This window comes from Synchiropus splendidus, chromosome 5 (genome assembly GCF_027744825.2).
Source record: "Synchiropus splendidus isolate RoL2022-P1 chromosome 5, RoL_Sspl_1.0, whole genome shotgun sequence".
Lineage (NCBI taxonomy): Eukaryota > Metazoa > Chordata > Actinopteri > Syngnathiformes > Callionymidae > Synchiropus > Synchiropus splendidus.
The window spans coordinates 16,780,308-16,801,029 of NC_071338.1; the positions used below are offsets into that span (position 1 = coordinate 16,780,308).

General features: G+C 42.2%; 1 protein-coding gene across 2 annotated transcripts in view; it reads left to right on the forward strand.

Annotated features, from left to right (window-relative positions):
* The window catches only part of LOC128758749 (protein kinase C-binding protein NELL1-like), a 172,131-nt gene that overhangs the window by 139,493 nt on the left and 11,916 nt on the right, over positions 1-20,722 (forward strand). For both annotated transcript variants that reach the window (XM_053865039.1, XM_053865041.1), the window contains 2 exons: positions 10,714-10,809; positions 17,635-17,775. In XM_053865039.1, coding sequence (XP_053721014.1) covers positions 10,714-10,809; positions 17,635-17,775 — 237 coding nt within the window. The remainder of the gene's footprint in view (positions 1-10,713; positions 10,810-17,634; positions 17,776-20,722) is intronic.

Genomic DNA, 20,722 nt, shown 5'->3' on the forward strand with positions numbered 1-20,722 from the left:
CTTCACAACAACTGAAAAAAGTCACCTTTTTCAAAACCCACTTTTTCTCTGCAAGTCCATCACTACCATACGCACATTTCTGGATGCTTTTTTTTGTTGTTGTTTTTTATCAGATTGATTGTTGTGGTAGCTACAACCCTCGCAGCTCATTCAGGACACGCACCAGTCATGCAGACGCACAACAGCAAACTCAACGTTGCGCATGCGCATCAGTGCACAGCGGAGCAGTCAAAACCACAACAATCCAATTTTATTGTGTGAAATACAAAGATGTCCTCGCGAAACGTCACCATATGTTGACGGCTCCTTGGACCACTTTTTTTTTCAGTGAACTGACCTAATAATATCGTATTAATCCCTGCGAGAGACAAGCCTGAGGAAATTCTGGGACTAGGTTTTATGGACTGATGAGGCAATGATTTGCTTTTGCCAAAGTAATGGAGAGGATAATGATTGGAGAAAGAAAAATTCAGCTCATGATCCCAGAACATCCATCTGTGACGGCGATGTCACAGTGGAGCTTGCATGGCTTCTTCTGGGAAGGGCTCATTCATCTTTGTTAATGATGTAACACGACCAGTGGCTGCAAAATAAACGCATGAAACCACTTTGTCTGCCAATTCCGACTGAGAACCTGGACGAGTGGCACGAAAGAGGAGGGAATAGGTTTGGTGTTGTTCATTTGGAACAAGATGTTTTTTTTTGTTTTTCCTTTAATATTGTTTCTCAACGTAGTGTTTGCGCTTGTTTAAAAATAATATTATCATGCAAGTGGTCCTTCATCAAATCCCGATGCAAATGTTTGGATTCATCCCTGGTTACAAATTCATCTTTCCATCCAAATGTTTCTAGTCAACAAAAAGTAACTTGATGCATTTAAAAGTTGAGCGTCGCTATAGTGAAAGAACTATTTCTCATCCAAGAAAATATTTGCTTTTTAAACTGTTAAATGTCCTCCATGCACTCTTTGCTCCCTAATGAGTCTCGACAAGTGTTTCATTTTCGGTGCTAGACATTTTTTTGCCGCCATCATTACCATTTTGATGACTGCTCAATAAATGTCAGTATTTTAATTGCTCATATCTGATTTTCTTTATGGAAACTGTCTCTTCAAATTAAACTGCAGCTTCTCGACAATCTCTTCATGTACAGATGCAACAAATGGGAGCTGCGTGGACGCTATCAAACACAGAATATTTGCACATGCAGTACGTTCAATAAGGATGTGCACTATTGGCCTTCCATTCATTCATTATTTATCCCCTGAGTGTCTCCAGTGAAGCTGTTTCTAGTGACGTTGGGGGCTGAATACCCTGGACAGGTCCCTCAATCGATATAGAGGGCGCGTATGATGGGACAACCACTCACCCATCAGCACCTGACCAATTAACCTCTGTGGCTGTGGGTGGAAACCAGGGCCCCCTGGAGGAAACCCACGCAAGCACAGGGAGTACATGCAAACGCCTGAAAACAGTCTCACTCCTAATGCATCACGTTGATGACTGTCAAGTGGACTTTTGTTGTCCCAGCGTGAAGAAGTCCACCTTCATGGTGACGCCTTTGGCTTTCAGTTGAAGCAAACGTCTCACCTCCTGTGGCCTTCCCCTACTGAGCAGCTGTTACCCAAACAATTTCATTTAAGCCAATGTTTCAATGCCTTGTGGTTACTGCCTTTAATGAGCAATAATGTCTCATATAAGTTGTGAAAGCTGCAACATTTTATTTTTTTTTATTTGAATTATCCTGTTAATGAAGTCATCTTTCTGAACATGCTGTACTGAAAACTTCAGTAAATGAAAACATCATGCATGGATGAAAATGAATATTAAAATACATGATCAACATTTCTGACAATAATTGCACACATTTAACGGGTAATTCTGAATTCATTCAAAATTCAAATAAATGACTTTGTGGACAGAATGTATTGTGTCAGATCCCCCAGTTGGCTATGGTCGATTGATCGGACTTGAAGTCAGCAGATGTTCCTCTCATCAGCCACTGTAAATGGAATTGCTCCACTGTGATCGTGCTTGTATCAATGTTGTCACAATTGTAGGTCGAAGGCTAAAGAAAGTTGAGAAAGTGAGAAACAGAGCAGCAGCCATCTCCCTGGAGGATGGTGTGACATCTGTACTCTTCACCTTCACACGTACGCACAGTGAAGAGACGTTACAGCTGTGTTTCATCCACAGCCGCTGTTGATGCTCATGTCTCAGCCGTCACTCCTGTCATCTCTCTTCTCTCCTTATCATTCATCTCTCAGCCTCGTCTTGAATATGTAGCACTTCTCTCATGTTCCTCTTCAATGGTGAGGTGTTTTCCATTCAGACTTGGACGCCATATTGTACTACAGAAATCATTCTGGATATGTCATTGTCTTGAAGATGTGAATTCTGGAGACATAAGGTTAATGAATTTATCTTTAGAACTAGACGCATTTTAAACATTTTTCATTTATTTATTTATTTATTATTTTATCCTGTCTTTATAACTCTCATCTCCTGTTTCAAGTGCAGTGTTTATTTAATGTCAACAAACTAAAATTTCTATAAAGTAAAATTATAATTAACTTGAATTAATTGAGGTGACAATCCAATTTCTTTCGCAGTACTGTATTCATACAGTACATCAACAATAGCCAAACATTTTAAACTCCTTCAAAAGTAATTTAAAAAAGTTCTTTTACGCCATAAGACTCATTATAATTAGTCTGTATGAGAACGTTTAGAGAAGAAGTAATTCCTTTGATATCTTTTTTCAGTCTTTACGGAGTTTGATGAAGTGTGTTCAATGTCACAAGGATGATTGGTTTATCCACCACTGATGCAGGTTGAGGGTGAGCGATTGTTCTTACGCACTTGTCCACTTACTTAGAATCTTTGTTTTTTTTTAGACATTTCCACCAAGCAGCTATTGTTGCAACTCAGAACGCAGCACGAGTCTCTGGTCCTGTGAGATCCGGATGCTGAAAACAATGGTGTCGTTGTACAACGGACAAACCTTAAACAGAGGCTAATGCGTGTCTTATCCCAAATACTTGTTTTCACTAACCTGTACATCTCCTCTCCCTGCATCCATCTCTCTGCTATTGACTGTTAACATGAAGTTTCTCATTCTGGTAAAGGAAGGTAAATAAATACAGGTTGCGGTTCTCTCCCAACGAGACCATGTACAAATAAAGTTGTACTGTGGAGCATTTCACTGAAAGAGTCTAATAAGTGCATCATAATTTAGCCAGGCATCACCCGGTGTTTAGTGGTTAGTGCTGCAGCGTCACAGCACTAGATGGTTGTGGGTTTGACTGCTGTGCGAAGTTTATAGTTTCTCCCTGTGATTGCATTGGTTTTTTTCTGCTTTCTTGCCACAGCCCTATGTGTGGGTCATTTTATTTCATTTTATTTTCTGCAGTATGTGACTGCAATAATCTCGCGACCTGTTCCTGGTGTCGCCCGCCTCTCACCTCAGCAGCTTGGATAGGTGCCTGCCCCTCAGAACTCCACTAGAGAATTAGCAGAAGAGAATGAGAGCCATTCCTTAGTTATTATTTATGCCTCCGCACTCTACAATTGTGACATACTTTTGGTATCAGCAGCATCAATGGAGGCTCCCAGAAACTCTACAGTTCGTGGAAAACTGTGTCGACTGTCCTCATAAGCAGTGGCTTTTGCTGTCTGGTGCACGCATTGGTCAGGATTTTTTTTTTGCTATTGTGTAATCACCCAGATATTTTTGGATGTCAAAGGTAAAGTCTTCGAATACGTGTTATTGCTATGAGTTATTCCTCAAAGTTGGTCTGCTCCTGAGGGTTAAAATCTAAGTAATACATTTTTGTTGCCACGTTCCATATCACAGAGAAGCTACACTAACAAATACTCTGTATTGTCACTCTGTAGTGCAGGTACTATGTCGCTAAATCTCACAGCTACCTAGTAAACATGCATGACAGAAATGGTGGCAGGCGGCAGGAGTCTCTCATGCTGCACAGCACCAGGTTGTGGAAGCTCCTCACATACTCCTGCCAAGGGCGTTCCTGTACCCCCTCAATCCCCCCTCATGCTCCTCTGATAGGATCAAGCCCCGGTGACTCTCTGAGAGATGAAAACAGATAAAGTCATTCATGCATGTCATGAATGGCTAATGTTGCAGCTAATGTTTTTCCATTAAAGAAAGGCCAGTAAGGTGAACATTTTATTCACTTGCTATTCAGCATTTCACGTCTAATGATGTACATGGAGACACATTTGGAGGACCTGGGTGTAATATTCCAGTCAAAATCATTGTCCTTCTATGAAGCACCCCTCCTGATTTGCTCTTAGCTAAATCCAACTGAGGTAACACCTATTTCATCCAGTGTCATTTAAATATTAGTTCTGACAAGGGGATAACATGAACTGAATTTTCGGTTTTAGCAGTAATGAGAGTAGCAATTGAACTTAACTCGTGATTTATAATGTGTACTTGATCTTTGTTACATTGCCATGTCGCGAGCCCTACCTGGTCCAGTTTCCACCCCCATCACAGTTCAGAAACAGCCCTCCTCAAGATCACCAATGATCTCCTGTTTATCCAACACATCCTCGCTCCCACGGTATCATATATTGACCTCGGTGAAAGTGGACTCTTGCGTCTTATACTGCAGAAAAAGGCATTTGCTTTTTAGTCACAGGACTTTCAGAGCCCTTACTATGGGAAAGAGCCATGTAAGGGGTTATAAATAGCAACTGACATCCAATGTAATTCAATGAAGAGAGCTTCAGAACGTCTCCCAGTCTCCACCGCGATGCTCCCCGCACTCTCCTGCTTGTCTCACACATTCCCACATCTCCACGTATGCTACTTATGTGTTGCTACATGGAAGTTGAATGTGTTTTACTCTCCCTCTCCCGCACGCCATGCTTCATGTGGCCCCAGCACGAAAGCTATGCAAGAAAAACGTTCTTTTTGTCCTTTGAAACTTCTATGCATAACATTCTATGCTGAAGGCTGCCTTATTCATCAGTATAGTACATGAAAGTCCAGTTTCCAAACGTCAATATATGATACCACGAGAGTGAGGATGGCTTGGTTTATCAGACATATAATCCTGGTTCACCTCAAACCTCCTCAAGCTAAACAGTGAAAAAACCCACTCTTTCTAAAGTTGAGACCCTTCTCCCTGTCTATTGTACTCTCCTGCGTCTATTCCTCTCCTCAGGTTAAGAGTCTGGGTGTCATCCTTGACAGCACACTCTCATACCAATCCCATATTAGTCATGTCCCCCCCGTCTGCTTACATTCACCACCACAATATCAACCGTCTCCACTCCTCCGTCCTCGTCCACAGCCTCGTCACCTCACACTTAAATTCATGCAACTCTTGGCCTCCGCCCAAAACTCCCTCAAAAACTCCAGCTGGTCCAGAACTCAGCTGCCTGCATCATCACCAGTACCCCCTGACAATGACACATCTCCCCCATCCTACAGCACCTCCACTGCCTCCCGGGAGAAATTCAGATCATACAAATTTTACTCTTTGAAGTGAAAATAGCATTTATTAATAGCAGCAACATTGAATAGTGTGAGGTAACACAAGGTATTCAGGATTTATCAATCTTGTTTGGATCAGAAAGAGCTACTGCTGTCAGAAAAGACAGACAACAAGCATCTCAAACATTTCTTAGAGCCGACTGGGTCGTGGTGCTAGTGCGTAGGACTGGTCCTGCTGCATCACTGAGAGCTCTCCCAACATCTCCTGGTTGCCAACCACCTCTACATTCTTTGATTTGGCCTCTTTACAATCAGCGATGGAATTCAGGGTTTGATTGGCGACTCCAGCTCTCGACACATGCCACTTCAATACAAACCATGTAGGCCGTTAAAATAAACAATCCCCATATGGCTTTTTAAAATAATGACAGCTGCTTTATATCAACAAAATATGGCAGAGAGGAAAATGAGCTAGTCTTGTTTTGCACTCTGAAAATGAGGTAAAATAACGCCGTCTGCACAGCAAGGCGGCGTTTCGTAGTAGTAACATGGTTCATGGTTCAGGGAAGGTTTTTATGTGAGACCAGGATTTATCACAAGATTGTGCTTAGTGAAAAGGTAAACTTTTTTTCATTTGTCTTCACTCCCAGAATATCCAATGAAAGCCGGTGGGCAAGGAGTGAATTTGATTTGCTGGTGTGGTCAGGAGGAGAACTCTCTTGCACCAAACACTTGGAATAACCGCAGCTGTGTGATTTAGAAATACAGAAATGCTTTGAAAAGAATCCAAATTCATGAAGAACCTGGTTCACTCAGTCTCTGGCTTGGAAACAGCTTTAAGGTGGCTGCATTGCGTTTCTCAAGGATTCGTCCTGCCAATCATTTTTGACTCATGAGCTACCTCGGCTAAATTATTAATGGCTATATCTTGTACTCTCAAAAACATGGAATTTAATTATGAACAATGCAGGGAGTTCAGTCATTTGGTGTTCGGTGGAGTTGCAGGGGAATAGGGGTGACGCTGTGTTTGCCAGTTTTCTTAAGGCACAGACTCACTGGCTCAAGCACCCAGTTAATGCTCTGCTCATTTAGTGTACAGAAATACCAAGTACACAGTACTTCTGAATATCTACACAAACACGTCTAAGATTCTTTCAACTTATATAAAATGAGTACTCTTTAAAAGCATGCATAGAAGTGAAAAGTTATATCTGTAATATTGATGGAGTATCCAACCCGTGTCTGAATATACGTATATTATGGCCAAAAAAAAAAAAAAAAAGCTCCCTTATGTGTCTTTAATCTGTGCTGGCCTCTTAGCCTCAGTCATTATGGCCTTGTAAGTGGAGCCATTATCTGAGATGTTCACTGCTTTCACTGCTATGACATCATTCAAAGGTGAGCTCTGCCCTGAAATTATATATTATATGAGCATAGCTGTGAGTCTGACTGTCCAGTCAGTTGTCATTCAGTTGTCAGGTCCCTTGATGCACTGGGGGCGCTGGTATGTGCTGGTACATAATGGTACTAAATTCACCTTTTGTGTGCCAGAGTTTTCTCAATGAAATATTCAGCGTTGATATCACTATTATGTGTGGGCTGTCGACTGAAAGCATTTAGCGATAAAGCCATACTGCAAAGGAAAAAAATCTTTGGTCTGACCCAAAATTTGGGATGGAAGTGTATTCGCTCATCTAATTCATACATTGTGACATCACCCGTCGGCAGACTTAGGCAATTGCATTACTTTGACTCTTTTCTTTTTTTTTCACGGCGGCCGCACTGCTCCACTGCAGCTATTTCCACTGCACTTTCTCAAGCGGCTTCAGTCTCAGTCTCAACAAGTGCTTTCAATGGAAACACACCCCAGAGATTGCTCAGACTATAGTTACAAATGATGTGGTCACTCGTACGTCATTGGCAGATAGGGTTGTTAAAATGCAGTTATGTTGCTTGTTGACGTTGACACTCCTCATGTTTGGGCAAATCTGGTCATTATTGGTGGATGAAGTGCTCTTGAAATGTTTGTGTTCTTTGCATTTGTTTCTCTTTTGACTGTCAAAAATAGCAACGTGAGGAAGTACAGAGAGAATTGCTGAGTAGAATACATTCTTGATGAGGCTTTAACCAGAGCAGAGCTGATTACCAATTCTGTGTGGACGTGAAAAATACTGTGGAATTTATGACGTGGACCTAAATGTTCCCCATGTTCTGTTTATGATGTGTTATTTATTGAGCATCATTCTTTGAACTAAAATATCAGTAACTTGCAGCACATCACGACATTAACGTGTGCTGCCAGTCAGTGATAACTGTTATCACTGTTCTATAACTATATTTAACCCACTGAAACGTAAACAAAGCAAAACCTTGAAATGATGTGGAACCATGTGATCATTGCAAAGATATTTATTTGTCATCGAAAAGTCCAAGCAGCAGCAGAATCAGGTGCAAGTCATTTACTTTTTTTCATTTAAATTGACTTAAAAAAAAAAAAAAGAAAGAAATACACTTGGTGCACACTGTTGTGAAAATCGAAAATCTGAATAAAATAAATATAATAAAACCATGTCTAAATATAATAAAATACAAAATAATATATTTTATTCTAAGTGAAGTGCAAACAAAAGTATCAAATATTATAATTAATTTTTAAAACTGCTTCAATTGGTGCTTTCATGTTTTTACTGTTAATCAGTTAGTTTTTCTTTTCAAGAACTTCTCCATAGTTGTTCACTAACACAGATTTGCAGCTGTCAAGTCAATTCAGAGACACACTACTGCCACCATACGTGGAAAATGTATTAAAGTTGAGCGTCTCGCGGCCCTCACTGCCCAAAGGTGTAAAACAAAAACAACTTTTAGCGGCCCTCTAGGAGGCTCTCGCCACGGCCCTATGGTTAACAATCACTGCTTTAATGCACAAATTACTTGCTTATTTGTTGTAATGGTTCAAATTCAAACAAAGCCCAACTCAAGGCAAGCGTGTTAAGATGCTAATAAGTACTTTATAATGAATAATTACTAGTGGCTATGCAGCTAATACACATGTTAGTATGTAGTTTATACATGGTAATGTATGTTCCATGAGCTGCAAAACCTATATTCCTCTTTCTAATTCCTATTTGGATTTCTAATGCGTTCACAGTAAATTCCAACTCCTAATTCTGCGCTGGTTCCTTGCCTGCCCAATGACCGTGAGTGCGGTTGTTAGCCGCAGCTCAGAGTGGAATGATTTCATTCCTCCGCTCTCCGGAAAGCAATCTAGGTCCGTAATGGGAAACTCAAATGGCAAATCTGCCGGTATAAGCATGCCTTGAGAAGCCACGAGTCAGCAACAGGCCCGGTTAAGCAGTAAAATAGTTTCGCTGGAGGTCACCAAGATAACGGACGGAGGAGGGCAGGCTCCCTCTTGCAAAGTGGGCTCTTTGGCTGTGTCCCATTTGTGCTGCTAGTGTAATGTGGAGGTGGAGCGTGCACCTCCACTGTGCACACACAGGAGTACAGGAGGGAGACGAGCTCGAATGGTGCTCGAATGAAAATAAGCGTTTCCTTATACAGTTTTATCATTTCATAATTGATCTACCTTGTGTGAATCAGTCATTGTCGGACACTGTGAAGCGTCCTCACACAGTATTGTCGCCAAGTGATGAATACACAAAGTCCTCATTACCTTGTGTGGGGAGGTAACAATGCTGGCAACTACGTACTGTCTGACTGTAATTTTCATCGTCAAAGAATACGCCATGAAGAGAACTAAGTGTCGACTGAGACGGCTAACTGGCACCTTCTGAATGAAGTCTGATGGGTGGACTCCATCCATCAGGTGTTGACGTTAGTCCCGCGGGCCATCATTTCAATGGGCTTATGGACCAATCAGCCGGCTTGTCCGCTGAAGCGCGCTCTGATTAGCCACCCCGACCAAGAGCAGGTATTTTTACCAGCCTAACATTTAGCCTGCCGATAAGCCACATGTAAATCAGCCTCAGTTGGAGCCATATATCTGGAAAATCACTGGGGAATTGTGGGCATTGTGCTCGGCCTGTGAAAGGGCAGTGAGACATGAGCACGATAGACACATACAGACGTGCTGCGCTACATTTACAGATGTGTTTCTCCTCAATGCTTCATCCCATGTGAGTGTATTAGGAAGCACATCCCACCTCGAGCGCACGCACACCCTGTGACCACCCTGTATTCTTTGGTTGGCCATGAATTCCATTTCATACTGATCGTGGTGAAGCGATAATTAGGGCCGTAGATAGATGGTCGATTTAGGTTTAATGAATTTTTAAGCGTGGGGTTTATTAGTACTGAGGCAGTAAAGCTTCTAATGAGGGCCACATACAACGTCTACACTGCGGAAGCAGCCCAATTAATAGCTTCTGGCTCTGCTTCATCTATAACGCTTTTGCATTTGTTGTTATTTTCAGCACAATGATTATTTACACCAGTAAATTGTGTTGCTTTCGATTTTAACGCCAAAGGACATTCTTGCTCTGAGACATGGTTCGGTTTGAAGTGTATGAAGTACTAACCAAAGCATGAGTTGTTTCCCCTGCGCATGGCCTTGATCTTCTCTGCTTTGTGTCACACCCTGTGGCCTCCCAAACATGTGCACGAGGGGTTCTGGCAGAGACACGGTCATGGACATATGCTTAAACACAGAGTGGGTGACAGAAATGTCAGCCAATGGCTGGAGGGAGGATGCTCCACTGATGATCAGTAAAGACACGCTTTTAGAGTGGAGCCTTGCCCTAACTGGTCACTTGAAACGGATTCAGACCGCCTTTTCCCTTCAGTCAACGGTGCTGGGAAAATCCCAGCTAGATAGGGAGCGGGCAGGGGACACACTGGTCAGGTTGTCAGTCCATACAGGAACATTTCGAGATACTACCACGCACACCAGCAGACAGCCTGCGGCCTCTGGTTCGGCTCTCTGTGTTTATAGACCATGGGAGGAAACTACAGTGCTTGTGAGCTTGAGTAATCACTACACAAGAGAAGGAATTATATCAAAATAAATACACAGCAGCCTGATACATCAAGAAAAAACTGCATTCGGATTGATACAAATGACACATTTTTGTCTTCTTTTTAATCATTTATGTTGTAGAAAACGTTTGAATGACCAACTTGTACTTGTCACTATCCTCCCTATATCCAGCATGATAAAGCGAGGATCCCATTTGACGCAAGATCCCATATCACAATATGGTCTTAAAGCATTTCTTTTCTTCGCAGCGTTCTGTGAGGAGGGATGTCGAAGTGGTGGCACCTGTGTGTCTCCCAACACGTGCGTGTGTCCTTCAGGCTTCACAGGGCGCCGCTGTGAGACAGGTAAGGTGTTTCTTTTTTTTTAACATGTAGATTCAGACACTGTTTTCAGCTTCCATCACTTCATCGATCACAAGTGTGACTAACGGATAGAGAGATTTAGATAATTCACATTGCCATTTTATTCTGTTTCCAATCAACACCATGTTCACACTTAATCCCTGGTGTGCAAGCAAATGTCGACTTGTCACTGTTGTACACAAAGCTCATGAGACGTAATGAGCACACATTTCCTGCCAAGTGAAAAGTCTCTCTTTTACCCACCAAGTGCGGTAAACGGAACAATTGTGTCTTTGGTTTTTGTAGAAAGGTTCTTATGTCTTTTTTTAGGTAGTATTTCAAAATAAACGTTGCCTTGCTCAAAGACTAAGTGCAGACTAAACAATATAAAGAGGGGTGATGGTATGTCATGAAGGAATGGAATAAACAGAAGGTGTTTAATGAATCTGATTTGTTGAGCCTGAAATATGCATCCTGTGGTGTCACTGTGGCAGGTGAAAAGTTTAAGGCTTAGCGTCTGCCCAAATACTAATCAGTGAATAACACACAACTCTACTTGCATCCCCTGTTTTGCTACCTCTACTATGTTTATCGCCCCACGGATTAGCTTCTCCCATTTGCAAGTCATTCTCCAAATGTTGTTTGGCGTACTCATCCCTGCTGCAACCCATTGCTTTCTCAAATGCAGCTTCTCTTAATCCGCAGTATTTCAGTCCTTTGCCTTCTTCTAGTACTACTAAATCATTTTTTAAATTACTTGTATGTACTGCGTCACTTGTGTTGTGTTTTTAGAATGTGGTGAAAAGGGCAATGAGCAAGGCCTAGATCGAGATGAAGGAAATCTTTTAGCTACAAGGCAACAATATGCTCTAAATGAAGAGGGAAATCTGTATTTAAATGCAAAATATTCCATCCTACTCACAAGAGAAAAAAGATTTGAAATGTAGGACGTGGAATGAACAAATATTGGGAATAACTCATCTTCATCTTCATCTCTCATGCATTTCTAATTTTTTGTGTTTAACATTTAGATTGTTGAAATGCTTCTCCACATCATAGGCAAGAGCCACATGCCAATTCATTCCTCTTCAAAATCTCATAAACAGATTTGGTGTGAGAAGTCCAACTAGACTTCTGAGTTTCTCACACCAGAAGTTACTGGTGTTCAGTGAATGAAACTGGGAGTACAATGGAGCTGGAACTGACCCTCAACAACTAGACAGTCTTTTGAAAGGACCCATTCAAATGAATGGCTCCTCAAATGTCCAGCTCTCGAAAGAAAACGTCCAATCTCTGAGGTGCATGACTCCATATCTCGCTCTTCAATCATCTTATTTATCAGCATGTTTTGTTCCCACGGACCCACTGTATCAATGGGTTTTTATTCACTTAATATTTGTGACAAAACTATTTGTACAAAGGCAGTGGAACCCTGACCGACCTCTAGTTTCCTGTACTGTATTTAACAAGGGAAGCTTAGTGTACCACAGTGCTCAAATAGGGCCGGTCATGGCCCTGGCTTTTGTTTGAGAATCCAAATGACCCGTAAAGTAACATGAATGGTTTGTTGCGTTTGAATGAACATTTTCAACATTCAGTATAATGGATGTATTTGAAGCAACAGCCCTTAATGTGATATGTTTATATGGAACTTAACAGCTACTTCTAAGATGGAGAAAAGTAATGCGCAGAGTAACTCCATGCAGAACAGTTTTTCATAGTGCTTTTCACGTGAAATTGTAGTTGTACTCTCGTCACTCTCTTCATTCATGTCTTTGTTTTATCTTGAATCCTTCAAACTAACGTCTTTTCTTCTTTCAATTTTTACTCTGCTGTTCAGTCTCAAATACGCTGGATAGAGTGGTGAGAAATTATATAGCTGGAAGCAGCAACAGTTTCTCATCTTTGCAAGGCTCGAACAATTGCTTTCTGGTGTATCTAGAGAGAAATTGCTTTCTGTCCCGCCATCTTGAGCCATCTGCTTGAGTCAGACAACAACAGCGATGGGATCAAAGTGATACATCTAAAAATTCAAACGTCATGACGTCCTTCAATTAGCATAAAGAACATGAACCGCGACAGTGTTCAGGACGCCCTCAGCCGTATTTCTTCCCTCTTCACTCGTGTGTCCAGCCATTGTGAACAGCCAGCAGCTCCCCAGCTTGGAACAACAGAGATTCTCTGCACAGCTGCCATGCTTCCTTAGAAAAAAACAATTGCCACCAAACCTGTTTTTTAAAAAGTGCTAGTATAATAAAACTGTGAGTCGTTTTGTAGTCCTGCAGTCCCAAGCTGTGTCCTAGACTGGATTGTTGGGGTCACATAGTTAGGAGACACCTCCCAACAGCCCAAAGCAACAGGAAGAATAAATTGAAGTTCTATTGACGTAAAATTGCCTCAAAGAAAAGCGAAGGCTGAGTGCTGTTTTTGAGTGTTTTGTCATCACTTCAACAAAAGAGCTGCCCGATGTCTGATAAAGATTAGAAATTTTCAAAATGCGGCACCTCATCTTGCTGTTGGCACCAGAACGTTGGTTCTGTTTCACTGGCGAAACGGCGTTGGATGAAAGGTGATTGGTCCGTTCATAGCCGTGGAAATGAGATGCTAATGCAGCGTTTAAGTTGTTTCATGTAATGAGGCTGAATACATTGTTCTTCTCCGCCTCATTTTTGCCAGCCCATAATTCCTGTCATGTACAGGAGCCGGCAGCAGTTGTTGCAGTGATTACAGGCGCCTGGACCTCAGGGCTCCACCGTGTAGCGGCACATCAGCTTCTGGTGAAACATGCCTTGTTTTTCGTTCGCTGCTGAGAAAGGCTGGATCAAATGCAGCCTCTCCCTTGATTAATCTTCAAATATATGTGGCATATATTCTGTACGGTTTTGTAACATCAAAGGACACTTGAGACCGAAAGAAAAAGCATGGACTTGTTTTGTAATCGACACCATTGCTTGAGGATAAACAACACTTTTCTTGGTGATGATGATGATGATGATGAAGCCCTCTTGAACAGGGCACTGGAAGTACTGTCTGGGAACTGACTCCTATCTGCCCATGGATTTCCGCGGCCATGTTACTGAAGGACACATCGGACCCTGAGGTGCACTTATCTTTAATTTCCTGGGTGATTAGCACACGGTGTGCACATCCCCAGTGCACTCTTGGCTGATTCTTGTTTCATGTTTTAAAGAAACTTCAGACCAAAGCCTTTTAGTCTGCAACACTCCTACTACTCTTCCTGGAATACTGATGTAGATAAATAGCCCGACAGACACTGATACTTTTTTCTTCCTTATGAATAAATTCAATTCTCCAGTAGCCCAAAACAAACAACAAAACCAAAAAAAATATATAGCTGTAATATACTGAATTGTATGGCATTTGTGAGGGGGAAAAGGTAGCTACAGAACAGGAGTTGTGAATCAAACATTTAGCAAACAATTACAGAGCCATTAGGATCGATATTTTAAGAGATTAAACTGCTATGAGCTCCAGCTTCTCTATGTTCATGAGCTCCTGGTGAGCGAAGTCATGCACCATGGGGTCTTCTTTGCCTAAGGGAAGGATGAGATGGAGTGAATATGTAGTGGCTTTACAACATTAGAGCTGCAAATCTGACACGCCCTTGCAACAGTAAGAGGCTGTTGATAGCATTTTAAACCTGGTCCGACTGAGTTTTACTATTGTTGAGCTTTAGCTGTCTCTCATTATTTATTTATTTTCATTTGTATCCTGATTCTCAGAAGAAACAGATTTTCTATCTGCTGCTTGTCCGTGGGGGAAGAAATAAACTGCCGATGGTTTATTTGGGACTTTTACTTTGTGGAATTTGTGGAACTCCCACATTGGATATATTGACCAAATGCAAACAGTCTTGACAGCGGTGACCTCTGAGGGAGCCGAGAAGCCCCAGGGATCTTCAGTGGTGAGTGCTAGTGTATCACATGGTCAGGGGAGAAAATGTGCAACGATTTCCTCAGGAAAGGTTTGTCTTCTAGGATGAAAGAAAGTTCGGCTGCACACAATTACTGTTGAAAACAATGTTCTGTGGATGAGTCACTTGGCAAAGACATTGTTATTTGTGATTGGTATTAGAGGGGATGGCAGCAGTGTCGCAAGAGGGGGAGCAGAGATGTGTTTATGTGTCTATGCAAAGCAGGGAAATGTTGTGCCAGATATGCTCTGAAGATGAGGAGCCTCCGAAGAAACGACTGCAGTGTTTTTGGTGGAAGATGTGTGCATGAGCTGCGGTATTCAAATATTTTTGCTGTGACTCAAGCGTTCATTGAATTTTGACATATTATCAGAGATAATGACTACAGAGAGTTCCGCCGCTTCTGTGCATGTGTGCCGCTCTGTAGTCTGAAAACAACTATATTATAATTGGAATAGTGCAAGACAATTGATTCACCATATAATAAAATAAAATGGTCTCATTTTTAAAACAAATAAAGGTGTGTAAATTGAAATAACGCTTTCATTTAACAGCATGTTAATACATTCTGAATCATTAAAAAATGTAACATTGAATGTTCTCATAACTCTGAAAAACAATGAATTATAAAACATTTAGAAAGCATAATATCATTACTGTATGCACTGATTGTTTAAAGGATGTGTCTCATATTGTTTGTTTAAGTTTTCTGCATGACTGTGATGAAAGTCCCCTTGAAATCATGTTGCAGGCTACAACAGGATGTATAGAGAAATGGCATTGAGTCTGCAGGACATGAGTTTAACATCCTTTCACGAATGTATTACATCTTTATCTTGGTGTATTCAACTCACTGGCCATTGTCACGTCGCCTATGGTGAACATCAGTGGAAGACTGGCCTTGAACTCAGCATAAAGAACTGCTTCACCGGTCTGTCCAACCAACACATTATCAGCTGTTGAGCCAAGCGTTTCTGACAGTAGCAGTGGGTTTTATAGCCGCTGATTCCTAGTTGAAATGACTCCTCAGCCGCAGTCATGTTTTTCTATGTACAACTGTGTTAGGTGCAGCACAGTCCATTCAAGTGACACGCGCAATCATGAATGCTGCTCTTGTGCTGAAGGGTAAACGTTACTCAGTCTGCATTCAACTCTTATCTGTGTTTCGCTGGGATGTCAGAGGTGGAATCTTTCAGAGGATCTCTGACTGCAGCGGCTGAGAGAGGGCAGCCCTCCAGGCGCCTGTCACGTCCAATAATACACAATGTCACAACATATGGACGTTGCTAAACGTACGACTGGTGTGTGAACGAGAATATGGTTCTGCCCGATGTTATCAATTCTCTTTGTGTTTGCTGGACATTAGTTGAATGCTGCTACTTGTTTTCTGGAGAGAAAAAATAGCAATAATGAAAAAAAAAACGAGTTTCAGTCTTGAATTTATGCAACTCAAATAATTAAAAATGTTCTGGTGTCATGCTACGTCGATAATGGAGGACAACATATTTTGGCGGCGCGCAAGAGTTTCATCTGGATACAGAAATCTTCTTGTTTCTGCAGTGCCAAATTGAATTGTTCAATCATCATGATTTGAGGGTTGCTAAAGCGCTCTGCTGTTCCAGCGCCACTGGAATGCAGCAATGTTCCTCTGACTACGACCACCACAGCCTGTGAAGAATGAGCTTCAAATGTAGCCCATGAAAATCACATTACGGGTGGAAAAGTGCTGCTTAGCAGAGGTCTGCGCTCCCTAAGTGCTTTTCATATTTGCATATCTTATCATTATGCTGTCATTTGAAATTGCGTCTAATTGTTGTTCCCTTTTCATGTGCAAATATTGAGAAAATATATCTGCCTGGTTGTCAAGAAGGGCGTTTTTTGTGGATTTATTTTGTGTATTTTATATACTGTGCTTTGCATCTTTGAAACGTGAATGTTATTGGGTTAGTTTTCTATCTGCTCTGTGCGATTGTGCAGAGATGTTTGCAACATTTTTGCACAGTACACAAAGAGATGAAACTATTGATCTTGGCCACATCTTCTGCTGCAAGCAAATTAAAGGATGGCGGTGAGTCAGGGAAGGCGGGTGTGTCATCTGTCATCTGAGCTTGTGCTGTAGAGCTGCCGTAAATTGGATCTGGGTAGAACAGGTGACTTTTTCTTTTGGGAAGTTGTTTTGCGCAATCGTGTACAAGTCTGTTGACACAGTGATGATTTACTAGAAACTGTTGGTATTGTCACAATGAAAAGGATTGTCTGAAAAGATATGTTGTATTTCACCCACAGTCATGAAGAGATTTGTCTCTTTTGGAGTGCAGTTATGGCCCCGCAGTGGCTGTCTGACCCGTGTATGACACGTTGGCCTGCTGATGTAGCCGAGACTCCAACTCCAGCTGGCCTCAGCGGTGGCTGGACCAAACCACAGAAAACCATTATTAAGTTTACAAAAGTCATTTTCTGATGAGCCCCTTGTTACTCTCCACACTGGCGTCAACATTTTTTGATGGTCCAAACTGTGACTGAAGGTCATTGTGGTGCTGCTGGCACACGCACGCAGCCCGAGGCACGAGCTGCAGTCGACTAGCAGAGCTTGCGTTTTCCATTATGGATGAGAGATTTCCTCTCCAGAATAAGAGTGAACACTTCTGGGCAGGGCGGGTGTGTGTACTCCTACCTCCTGGACACAAAACAATGCACGCATGAATGGCAGACTGTGTAAGGAGAAGTGATATACGAGTGAACATTGGAAATAACCTTCCTGCCAAAAGCTGTAACCAAGCTGCAGTTTTTCTAAATATGGACAGCTTGTGCTGTGATTACTACTGTATATCTTGGTTATTCATGACAAGCTGCACAGAAATACTCACGCTGTATTCACATGTTTGTGTCCTCAGATATCGACGAGTGTGCAGAAGGTCTGATCGAGTGTCACAACCACTCCCGGTGTGTCAACCTGCCCGGCTGGTACCACTGTGAATGCAGAAATGGTTTCCATGACAATGGCTCTTACCAGCTGGATGGGAGCTCCTGCGTTGGTGAGCATTGAATGCATTTAAAACACTGTTAGTCTTCACCTGACAGCAACTCTGTGCGTTCATCAGTCATTACAATCTCTGAAGAAACCACTTCCCTGCTTCCTGCCACTTGATCTCCTGGCCTTCTGAAGCCCCAGTCGCTGTGATGATACTTCACATGTTTTCAGGTTGATGGTTATGATGATGCAAGAGAATTGACTTGTACTATTAGACATACATGGTCACATAGTTCACGTTTCAGTGATATTGGCGTGGAAGCTCTGCTCATGTGTGAATCTTTGGCTGTGGGCCATGATTTTCTAAACTTCTGTTTACACGCCATCTCCTCAACACCTGCTTGGCAACATGAAGAGAATCTGTAACAGAACAGATGAAGAAACACTCCAAGGTCTCCTTCTCATCTCACGATACACTGACTGAATGGTTCCACAGCTAAGTCGATGATGCACAACTCATCTCTTCTATTTTCGGAGGCGAATGTTGAGCCACAAATCTCACAGATACACAGCCACACTGCTCTCACCGAAGTCTTTGTAGGAGCCCTCATTCGAGTCAGAACTGTTGCTTTGCTTTCTTGTGTTGCTCAAGGATACGTTTAGACCTTGTCCAACCTATTTTCTTGTTGAAAAGATGATCTAACTGGAGTAAGTTCAGACCTGTAAAGTGGCCTGAAGGGTTCCTTTTGCTTTCTGTCTTGTTTTGACTACATCTTGACCCGAAGACAGACTTAAACTGCGAAATATTTTAGTTGTAGTTTACTTTACCTATTGTAAAGTCACTTTAGAGTGTCAGCTAAAATACTTTTGATGTTTGTTGTCATTTGTGAAATATACTCTATAGGGCAGTGTGAATTAAGTTCAAACCTGAAATACTGGGACAACAGAAACGCGCACGGAAACAAAACTCACAGGACTAATCTAACACAAAGCGCTCGGTGGTGGTTCAACACATACACACACAAGGATAAAATATGACATGGCGTAACAGAAAAGGCGAGTCTACACAACAACATTCACATGCAATCAAGGAAGCTAAAAAGAAAACCGGCGAGGAGATAAACTAGTTACGAGAGATTGGAGGGTCGAGAGAGTGTACATTACCATCGGAACACGAAGTGACCATCTGGCAACACAGACTGGAACCCAGGTGTAGAAATCCGTGTGGACAGATCAGCGGAATTACATCCAGCTGCGCTGCCATTAAGCTAGAAGCAAGGGCATGAGAATTACAAAATAATAGCACACGACAAACCAAAACATAACAATTTTGTGTCTTTAATGTATATTTATTCAGTTATGGTTAGATCTTTAGTTATGGTTAAATCTTTCTCGATTTTCAACAAGTCATTTAGGGGATATGGGTGGCTTCTGAAAATCAGACCGGCGGAGAACTGCTGAGTGAGGGCCCTATGAGCTGGATGTCACCCACTTTTCCGCCATCCCACCTTCCTGATACATGTCTTGAACCCTTTAAGAAGGGTTAAGCACCGACTGTGGGATCGTGTGATTTGGATCAAAGCTAAACAGGCTGCACATTGCGAATTACCTTTTCTATTCACAGCACTTTGGGGAGAACAGGTGACATTAATATACAGATGCATGTGCATAAAGATTAGGATAATCAGCACAAACCCTGGTGTCTGACTGGCGAGCATTAGCTTGGTTCCTCTGTCGAGCACATGACCTTTCCATATGTGCCACCTGGAGACATGCCAAACCGTAGTCTTTGGATTTTTTTTAACACATTTCTGTTGTTTTATAATTACCAAGTGGCATAATAACTGTCAGTGTGGGAAAAGCTATTGTTGCATGTATAAGATGCAGCAAGACTAGGCCTCGGTGTGTAACACTGCATGAGGTGGGAGTGTTTTTCTTGAGCACAACTCTCCGAAGGGCTTTTGTGTTTGTTTGTTTTTATTACACAGCTGACATATGCCAGCGCTTGGCCTGCCTGTAGCTGGTGGCTGAATGTGGTGAATGTAGCATGAAGAGCATTACTGCACCGGCAGACGTACAGTACATCCTGCCTGGTGGGGATTTCCTGTTGTGCATGCAAATAGTCTGTCACGCTGAAAATAAATTCTCAGCTGAGCCATTTTTCTTGCACCTCTTATCCAGAAAAATGGATAGCGGAAACAATTAGCCTGTCTTCAGCCTTATCGTGAATTACTGCGGCGCGTGTCGAAAAATAGGCTTTACAACCAACAAATGATGCTGGACTTCACTCTTCACCTGGAGGTGTTCATGCGAACCATCTGAAAGAACCCATTCTACGAATGCATGTGATGCCCTTGAACAGGGCTTTGCTATACATTCCCTCAAGGTGCTGAATACATGCCCTCGCTGTCGAGGCGGGGAGGGTGTACTGCCTTTCCCGTGTACATCCGCCCTTCGGAGGTTTCATGTGTGTTCAGTGGAAAAAGACAAGCAATATCCCACATACACAGATGTCCTGATGCCTACCTAAAGAGGTGTTGCGTCAGGGAAATACTGTAATTTCTGGACCAGAAGCCGCAACTTTTTACTTGTGGTCTGAACCCTGCAGCTTATACAAAAACGTGGCTAATACATGGATTTTTACTAGCTCAAAAGCGTCATGCTGCCAAAATATTCGTCCCATCAAACCGATATCACAGCGGTTTAATGAAAATTGTTCCGTTTTCGCTCACGTGTCTGAAGCTCTGCCCACAAAGGCGAGACGAGAAACAGCAGGTGAGACCGGCTGTGGTGTCGGAACTTCAGGCACGCGGGCGAAAACACAGCATTTTGAGCACTTTAATGTGAATAAAAGATGTGAGGAGTTCATCATTCAAGTTCAGAACATTGCTTTGTTTTATGAGTCAGTATCGATGCTGGAGCATGTTTTCAAAACTAGTTTAGAAGTGATCCTCATGCATTTTTAAGCCGGGTGCACCAGTGACCTTTCTACGGTGCAGACAGCACCACTG